The sequence below is a fragment of the Puntigrus tetrazona genome, chromosome 5 (genome assembly GCF_018831695.1).
Source record: "Puntigrus tetrazona isolate hp1 chromosome 5, ASM1883169v1, whole genome shotgun sequence".
NCBI classification, from domain to species: domain Eukaryota; kingdom Metazoa; phylum Chordata; class Actinopteri; order Cypriniformes; family Cyprinidae; genus Puntigrus; species Puntigrus tetrazona.
The window spans coordinates 17,359,947-17,369,884 of NC_056703.1; the positions used below are offsets into that span (position 1 = coordinate 17,359,947).

General features: G+C 40.6%; 1 protein-coding gene across 1 annotated transcript in view; it reads left to right on the plus strand.

Moving 5' to 3' along the window:
* Positions 1 to 4,902: 4,902 nt before the first annotated feature.
* LOC122344991 (calmodulin-regulated spectrin-associated protein 1-B-like) overlaps positions 4,903 to 9,938 on the plus strand; it is an 8,011-nt gene continuing 2,975 nt past the window's right edge. The window contains exons 1-3 of the mRNA XM_043238683.1: positions 4,903 to 5,053; positions 5,634 to 5,798; positions 9,573 to 9,835. Coding sequence (XP_043094618.1) covers positions 5,648 to 5,798; positions 9,573 to 9,835 — 414 coding nt within the window. The 5' untranslated portion in view covers positions 4,903 to 5,053; positions 5,634 to 5,647. The remainder of the gene's footprint in view (positions 5,054 to 5,633; positions 5,799 to 9,572; positions 9,836 to 9,938) is intronic.

Genomic DNA, 9,938 nt, shown 5'->3' on the forward strand with positions numbered 1-9,938 from the left:
TATATATATATACACACACACACACACACACACAAACACGAGCATATCAAAGGTTGGTAATGATTTTAATGCACTAGCCTGCAGCGCCATCTGCCGAGATACTGGTGTCCATCACAGCGCCCCCTGCTGCTGAAAGAACAAACCCGTGTGATGCAGTAAAAGCAGGACTACTCAACTCTTAACTAAAGAGGGAGACAAAAACAGCCTTCAAATGTTCAATTCAGGTACCACGTTAGCTAGCATAAACATTCAGTTCTGGCCCCCACAAAAAACTATCAGTTACAACTGATAATCACACAGATCTTGAAAGCTATAGGCTAGGCTTATTGTGATGTAACAAGAAAAGCTAAATATTACTGAAAATATGTAGTAGTGTAGAGCAGTATAGTATAGTATTTAGATTCTGCTAAAATATAGCATTAGAGCAATTTAAGCTCTAAATCAACCCACTGAACTCCGTGGAGTGAAGCGTCAAACCACTGTTGCTTGTATGCGACCCTGCACGTTAAGTGTTGAAACATGGTGCTTATTCCAGACCATGGTCAGGTCAAGTTAACGTTTCACCACCTTTCGAGTTGCAGCTAATACCAGAAAATTCACATGGAAAAAAAAATTTAAACAAATGCAGTATAGAAATAGATTGTAGATACTTTTAGAGATAGTGATTTATACAACATAATGTTTAAAGCATACATCATTCAAGTAAAATGTATACGTTTGCTGCAAATATGTCTGACATGGATGTCAAAAGAAAATGTGTCCTAGTGCAATTACTTTCCGTATGTTCACTGACTTTTGTCAAACACTATAGTTTATATGTTCACATCCAAAGACACTTACAACCTCCAAAATTAATATGAAATGAGTGCTAGCACTACCCACCTTGACAGCTTACTAATTTTGCCCACAATAAAAATCTGTAGGTTGACGGAGGTTGACGTAAGATTAATTTCTGACAGGATTTTGTACAAGCATCAGTATCTGTATAAAACATTAACACAAACATCAGGATAGCATTAAGCATAAATTCCGAAGAAGCTGGAATCTGAATCATCTGCTCTACAGGCCTGCACACTGCATGGTAAAGCACACTACAGAATGGTAATGCTATTTTCATTTATTTACCATTTTGTAAACTCCCTGTTAAATCTGAGGATTGAGAGATATGCAGACATACCTTTTCTTATTAATCCAAAGACTTAGACTGCATCATTTAAATCTGACCAGCATAAAGTTACATAATCCACAATGACCGTACCTCTGCATCTGCTGCATGTTCTTACAGTACATGGGCTAAAAACTTCACCCAAAGTATAATGTCTTCACATTAACACATATTGTAAGTGTTTTGTAGTGCTTGTAAGACTCAGAGCAGGGCAGTACAAGGAGGTGAATGACTGCTCAACAAAAGTATTTTCAAGATGAATAAGTGTTGAGGTGTGTCTTTCTCACATGATGAAGTAAATGGTGATGCTAAAAAGTAAAATATATATAATAGTAAAAATATATTATTTTATATATTATATGTATATACTATTCATATTTATTATAGAATATAGATTTTATTTTGCAACAGTGCAATATGTCTGTTATTAAGAAGAGGGATTTGTCAGATACTTCTAATAAACACTGCCCAGTAGTTGAGAGACAGAGAGTCCTGTAATTATGAGTACAACAAATTGGTGCAAGACAACCAATAAAAAGATAAATAAATAAATAAAATAAAAATAAATAAAACACATGCACACTAATCCTGCCTTTACAACAACAGTAGTTCCATGAAAACTGTAAACCTCTAAACCTGTATCTAAGCCCATATTTGAAAAACAAAAAGTGTATTATAGTGTATGATAAATACAATTATATGAGTCTAAGGTCAGATGCTCATTTTGATGTTTGTATCAAATGAAATAATGTTTTATCATCAGTCAGCGTAACAGATATTTATGTAAAAATTATACTTATTCATACTTATTCTGAACTGTACTTATTGAAATATAAAAAATAAAAAGTGATCATAATTTAAATTATTTTAATTTTATTTTAATAACTTTAATTTATTTAAAACTCCTGAAAAATGGGTGAAACCTAATAGTTTGGAGTTAAAGATTTGCAAAGGTTAAAAATGAGAATTAAGTATTTTAATTAGGAGTTATTTAATGACTCTTATCCTAAATCTTGTCTAAATATGCCTGACAACACTTTGGAATATAAACTAAACTGAATAACATTTTAATAAAAATAAATAATAGTCTTTTTTTAACTTAGAATGAATGAATGACATGGTCTAATGTCCAGAAAAATATAATTAATCTGTATCGTATCCTCTCCTGGGACTTCCACCTTAATGCAGTAGAGGGGTCTGAGTTAGTGCGGGAGGTTGAGATAGAGATAGTAGGGCTCACCTCCACTCGCAGCTTGGCCTCTGGAACTCATCTAATCGAAAGGGGCCAGACTCTCCACTACTCCACTGTTGCCCGCAGTGAGAGGTTTTGTGATGGTGTGGGCTTGCTCATAGCCCCCCAGTTTAGCCATGTGTTGGAGTTCACCCCGGTGAGAGAGAGGGTTGCCTCCCTGTGCCTTCTTACTGTCATTTGTGCCTAAGGGCTGGGGTGCTGGAAAGTGTCCTGAACGGGGACTTCCTATGGCGGAGGTTGATGATCGACTTTGTGGTTGTTTCATCTGACCTCCGGCCTTATGTCTTGAAGACTTGGGTGAAGAGATGGGCGAAGCTGTCAACTGATCACCACCTTGTGGTGAGTTGGATTCGTTGGCGGGGGAGGTAGGACTCAGACAGACTCGGCAGATACAAACGTACTGTGAGGGTCTCTTGGGAACACTTGGCAGAGCCCCCTGTCAGAGAAGTCTTCAACTCCTATCTCTGGCAGAGCTTTGACCAGATCCCGAGGGATGTTGGAGACATTCAGTCCGAGTGGGCTATGTTCTCTGCCTCCATTGTTAATGCGGCCGCTCAAAGCTGTGGCCGAAAAGTCTCTGGTGCCTGTTGAGGTGGCAACCCCCGAACCTGGTGGTGTACACCGGAAGTAAGGGATGCTGTCAAGCTGAAGAATAAGGAGTCCTATCGAGCCTGGTTGATTCGTGGGACTCCTGAGGCAGCTGATAGGTACCAGTGGAAGAATCGGACAGTGGGCTGGGTGATTGTGGAGAAGGACTATCGGATGGCCTCGAAGAGGTTCTGGCAAACTGTCTGGTGCCTCGGGAGGTGCCGTGCAAACATTGTATACAGTGGGGGTGGGAATCTGTTGACTACGACTAGGAACATTGTTGGGCTGTGGAAGGAATACTTTGAGGATCTCCTCAATTCCGCCAACACGTCTTCCACTGAGGAAACAGAGACCGGGGACCCAGAGGAGGACTTGGCCATTACCCTGGCTGAAGTCACTGAGGTAGTTAAGAAGCTCCTTGGTGGCAAAGCACTGGGAGTGGATGAGATCCATCCTGAGTACCTCAGGGCGTTGTGGGGCTGTGTTGGGTGACATGCCTCTGCAGCATCACGTGGAGGATGGGGACAATACTTCTGGACTGGCAGACTGGGGTAGTGGGACCCCTCCAACTATCAAGGGGATCACACTCCTCAGCCTCTCTGGTCTATGGCAGGTTACTGGAGAGGAGAATTCATCCGATAGTCGAACCTCGGATCCAGGAGGAACAATGCGGCTTTCCTCCTGGTCATGGAACACTGGACCAGCTCTATATCCTCTGCAGGGTAATGGAGAGTTCATGGGAGTTTGCCCAACCTGTCAAGATGTGTTTTGTGGATTTGGAGAAGGCATTCAATGGTGTCCCTCGTGGTGTCATGTGGGGGGTGCTCTGGGAGTATGGGGTCCGGGGGACCTTTGCTAAAGGCTGTTTGGTCCCTGTATGATCGAAGCAGGAGCTTGTTCCTGGTGAAGTCAGACTTGTTCCTGGTGAAGTCAGACTTGTTCCTGGTGAAGTCAGACTTGTTCCTGGTGAATGTTGGACTACGGTAGGCTGCCCCTGTCACCAGCTCTGTTCATTATCTTTATGGACAAGATTTCTAGGCGCAGCCGGGGGCTGGAGGATCTCGTCTCTGCTTTTGATACAAGTGGACGAAATTAGTTTCTTCCATAAGGTGGCTGTGCACTCCCTTAGAGATAGGTTGAAAAGCTCAGTCACTCAGGGAGCTCGGAGTAGACTAACTGAACCTCCACACTGAGAGAAGCCAGCTGAGGTGGCTCGGGCATCTGTTCCGGAAGCCTCCCGGACACGTCCCACCAGGAGGAGGCCCCGGGGAAAACACGCTAGAGGGACTATGTCTCTCGGCTGGCCTGGGAGCCTGGGAGCGCCTCGGTGTACTTTTTATTTTTTGATGCTAGAAAACCCCTTTTATTCTTTGACCCATATACAATTTGGAAACTTGATATCACACTTGTGTCTTCCTGTTATAGTACCTACATTTGTATATTTTACAATACTTCATAAATTCACTAGGAAATTGCAATGAACAAATTAGCTGTCTATCACACATCTAATAATTAGGACAATAAAGCCCTGTAAACACCAGACTGTATTATCAGTGAATATTTTGTGTAACCTGATTTTATTCACAGGGCTGGAATGCCCATAAATTTGATATAGCAAATAATTATTGTGATATAACTAGAAAAGATTTGGAAAAGGAAACTAGGAAAAATTCGCGTAATTACATAAGCATTTCCAGTTGTCTTTTAAAAACACAGGTAACAGGTGCGTGCGTTTCTCATCAAAACACAAACATCAGGCCTAATAACAATATCTATCTGCATAATTCTCATTCACAACGGCATATCGCCAATATTTGCCATTTTAACTGTAATTTACAGTGTGTGTTTGTCGCTATTATTTTGAAGTGTGGTAGTAGTGAAGGCTGTAACACACTCACAAGGGTTTGTCATTCATCCACCGACACACTCTCGTATCTGTTCGGACTAAACGTGGCCTCATGATTCTCGCCGGAGCCTTTTACCCTTTTCTCTCATTGCTCTCCCACAGATTTGCCAGAGTGGATTGTTGATAGTTTATTATCTGGAAGGTACGTGGCGGTAAATGTGGCTGTTTTTATTAATTGCTGACAAAGGGGCTGTTGTTTAGCTGGGGGTTGCTAGTCCTCATCTCATTAAGCAGCATTAGCTGTTAGCTGCTTGTAACTGTATTTCACTCAAAACATGCAAACCAGTTTACGGTCAGAACAGCAGCTCTCACAGATGGTTAAATGTACCTCTCCATGTGAGTGTTTGAACATTTAATACGTTATTTTGGTGTTTGTTAGCTACCTGGGCGAGTGCTAGCTAGTTACTTTGCATATAAACTAATCACAGGCTAGCTTATCTTGACAGGCTCCAGGCGGCCAGGTTTGTTTTATTCAATAGCTGATTGTAACAAATGTACCATTTGAGTCTGGCGTGTTATTATAATTGCACATTTTAGTGGGTAGTGTTGGAATGATAGCTGCTCATGTGCTAGCTAGCTTGGACGCTAAAGAACTGAGTTATTGCTCCAAAGCCTCATACACACACACCAATGCTTGACGTGCAGCTTGTGAAACGCCGCATGCCCTCAAAAGAGAGCCGTTAAGGTTGTTTGAAAGTGCTTTTTTGCATGTGTTTTTGCAGACGGTGGTCGCAGGATGGACGCGGAGCTGGGTGCTGACAGCGCCCGCAGAAAGATGGAGGCAGCGGGCGAGGCGCTGGAGATCGTGCCGCTGGAAATGTATGATTCAGCCCGAGCCAAAATAGCGGCTAATCTTCGATGGCTGTTTGCCAAAGCCTTCGGTATCGGTGAGTTAGTTTGATTGTGTTTATGAATGAGATATAGTCTTTATTTATTAACCGACTCGGTGTGATATGTAAGCAAAGACAGCTGGCTAGACAGACAGAAGATGTGTGGTGTGGTGCTCCCCTGTGGTATTACCACCTGATACCATCTCTGTACTGTGGTACTGAGCAGTGATTATGGGAATGATTACCATATTCATAGTTACTTAGGTGTGTTACATGTCCAAAATGGTATTTCCATACTGCTAGAACATGTACTATGGTCTTTGTGCAGTGCTTAAAAGGATAATGTGCTATGTGGGTATATTTTAGCAAAACCATGGCATTTTTACTCTGCCTAAAGTTGACATTGAACTGCACTTGTATCAGATGATAATACCAAGGGAACTTTGATAGATGCTGCTGAAAGTCATTTACCAGGGTATTTACATAGTACTTTAAGAGTGCAATGATGCATATCTTAACAACCATGACAAAAGCATGGCATCTTTACCTGTTTTTGTCTGGAAACAAGGTTGTTACAATGCCAGTATTTTAAATACAGCTCATATTTAGCAATTCTTGAAGCCACAGCAAAATAAATAAATAAATAAATAATTAAATACAGGTAAAGAATAAAAAAATAAAATGAATTTAAAAGTTTGTTTTCAAGGTCTTTCTAACAGTACAGTAGTATTCAATAATTACAATACAAATTCAAAATAGTAATTAAATGTAAAATAAAACACCAAGGTACATAAAATATTTAAACACCATTGTGGTCTACAGAAATGATATTGCTGGTGTTTTACTCTGTTATCCATTCAGAGGGCAATTATTTAGGGTTATGGCCTAATCACCCCTACTCTTTATTGTTTCGTGTAATTGAATAATGTAAATATGTCATAAGTAGCAGATATATGGTGGAGTGTAGTTGTTTTGGGCTGGGAGGGCAGCAGCCTGAGTTCACTGTTATGGTATTTCACAGTCAGGATCACAAGCATTTGTCCCATCTGCAGAGCTTGCACTATTGAAATGTTGTGGATGAACAGGAAGGGTTTTCCTAATGCCACTGACTCCCTGTCAGCAGATATGAAGCATTCAATGTAAACAGGGCACCTAGAGTCTGTTTTGTTAGTTCTATCCAAAGAAATAGTATGTGTCTGTTAAATAAAATAAAAATAGTCTATAAGTTCAGCAGAATATCCAGACTGCTCTTCTGCACATGGAAGTGAAAGGGGAGAGAGCTTTTTGACTTTCAGTACATTAAGCTGTGGCACATAAAGACACCACACAAGTGCAACTTGCCTTTGCTGCTTAGACATGAAAATAGGACTCTTTGTTTATCTAAAGTGTGCATAATTAACAAATATGAACAAAGGGATGCGATTAACTTGTGGTAATGCACAGTTGATAACTCATTACTATTGAGACATAATTATTAATTCTGTACTCGGTAAGGACTAACAGAGTGAATACCTGCATATGGAAAAAGCAGTGACCTGAAGCCATAGTTGCTCAAGGTATATTTTTAGCCTCTGCTCTAGTATCAGTCACTAATGACTTTTACATATGAGCAGTGCTGTGTGTGGCCAGATCACATCGAACTTCTAATGAGTGAAACATTTTTTTGCTTTCTCGTGTGATTAATTTTGCCCTTCATCTTTAAACTTACTCAGTATTGATTCATGCGTGTACCCAGAAGAGCTGCACACAAGATCTGCGCACCGTGGAAAGCTATCCTTACCCTCATGTATTCAGGCATGTACCGAGCATGTAGCCTTTACCCCCTCTAACAAAAAGGCACCCCTGTCTGCCTGTCTGTGCTCTGTAAGACTCCTGACCCCGTTTTAATGCTAAGAAAAGTCTCTCTCTTGATTTTGAATGGTCAACGCAGGGTGTGTCAGGTAACGCTAATTGGTAATAATGATGACATGGGACTTAATTCATTGCATTTCTTGGAGGGTCAGTTTAAAAAAGAAAATCTTGCAGGATCAGATTTGTGCTTGTTTCTGGGTTGAGGTTCAAGTACAGTTTGTTATCCCATCATTATTCAGTCCCTTTCCCCCCCTTTCTGGCTCATCTGTTATTCAGGATATTCCCTTCAGTAAAGCTGAGTTGTTTCGGCCCAGTAATTGGCCTGAATGGCAATGAAGGCCATGTGCCTCTTTACTGTCAGAAGTGGCCCAGATTTGGAAGGTTTCTTTGCGTTCTGCTAATCACTGCTTTGAATGTCGTTTTAATTTTTTTTTAATTTTTTTCTGTAGTATAAATACAAATGATTGCAACTGGGCCCCTGTCTTCTTCATCTTGCCCTTTGGTGTAGATTTGTGAATTATTCATGTTTCATATAGTTAACATACACACTAAGATGAAATTCTGGTAACACTTTACAGTAATTTCCATTAATTTGCTTGTTAACTACAGTAATATTAACTAGCAATGTAACATACTTCTAAAGCATTTATTAATCTTGGTTATTTTTAATTTGAAATCAAATGTTGTGTCTTAATATTCAAGGGACCTCAGCTAATAGGAACAGTTTGATAGATACTGAAATTGCTCAATGTTAATCATTTTAGTAATGCATAGCGTTATTGAGATTCTTAACTCTTATGCTTTTTACCTTGTAAGATTTATAAAATTGAAAGTATTAAACACTTAATGTCCTTGTAAAGTTAACGCCACAGAAAAATGTGTTAACCACCCAGCCAAAGTTAAATGCAAAACAAAAAGAGAGGTAGGATGTAGTAACTGTAATGACAGTAACTCATGATTGAACGGACGAACCGCTGATTCTCATGCGCTCTACTTATTATGTGTGTGTTGGACTTGAAACAGCACTGTGCAGAAGCATCAGAGTACATTGAAAAAAAAAAAGAAAAGTACATTGAGAGCGATTCAAAGCATATTAAGTGTCTGCTCTCTATAGCTCTCACTGTATTGATGTCACACAGCGATCAGTCTTTGCAGTCAGTGCTTCAAGTCATCACGGCTCTAGCATGAGGGGCGGAGCTTGGTGGCTCTATTGCGTCACCGCACTCCAATAAAATTTTTGTGTAATGTGTTTACAAACAATTGTTAAAATTGACTTTACACAGACTTTAACTAGAAATGGCTGATTAAATTTAAAAGATATATTGATCTCTTATAGAATCTAAAGTAGTATAAATATAAAAAGTTATTCATTATAATGTTCCAGCTATAAATGGATATCCCTGTGTACATGCTATGTAGTGCTAATGTAATAGTATAATACTTATTCTCTTTACTTACTAATAAGTACCAGTCTGCTTGTGGCAGATGTACTGGTTTGGAGCAAAGCAGACAGGTCCACTTAGTACATCAGAGGGGGCAGGTGTGTGCATAAATGCATGCTGGATGATTGTTCCCGGTGCCTTCACATTAATGATATGTTTCTCCTGGGGGATACTAGTGCATGAACGGTGTGTGTGAATGAACGGGGCAATGGCTGCCCAGACTAGGACGTGTCTGGCCTTACTCCCCTCTGCTTGAGCTTTTTGGTTGCATCCAGACCCCAGCTGCCACAGCTCATCTGCGTCTGCACTGTAGATTTTGTGAAGAGGGTAGAGCCCTATGGCTGGCTTTTCACACCATCACGCTATTGTCTAGCACATAGTGCATTAGTTGGCAACAAAGCGAGGGATTGCTGGCAGATTGCATCTGATGCCGAAAACAGCACAGTTGTAGCAACAATAACATTTGAAAACATCCTCCGTGTTTCATCAGGATCTTAACTTAATCTTATCCTAATTTATTGTTTTCTCCTCCCGTCAGATCACATCCCAGAGGACCTGCGAGACCCCTTCTACACAGACCAGTATGAGCAGGAGCACATTAAGCCCCCTGTGATCCGGTTGCTGCTGTCCTGTGAGCTGTACTGTCGCGTGTGTGGCCTCATTCTCAAAGGAGACCAGGTGGCCTCTCTGCAGTCCCACCTGTCAGTCATCCAGGCCTTGTCTCGCAAAGGCATCTATGTCATGGAGGGTGATGACACGCCTGTCACCGACTCAGATCTGACCTGCCAGCCAATTAAAATGGTGCGTTAGTGTTGCATATAAAACGTGTCATTTTATATTTTTGGTTGTGTGTGTGTATATATGTATATGTGTGTGTGTGTATGTGTGTGTGTATATATATATA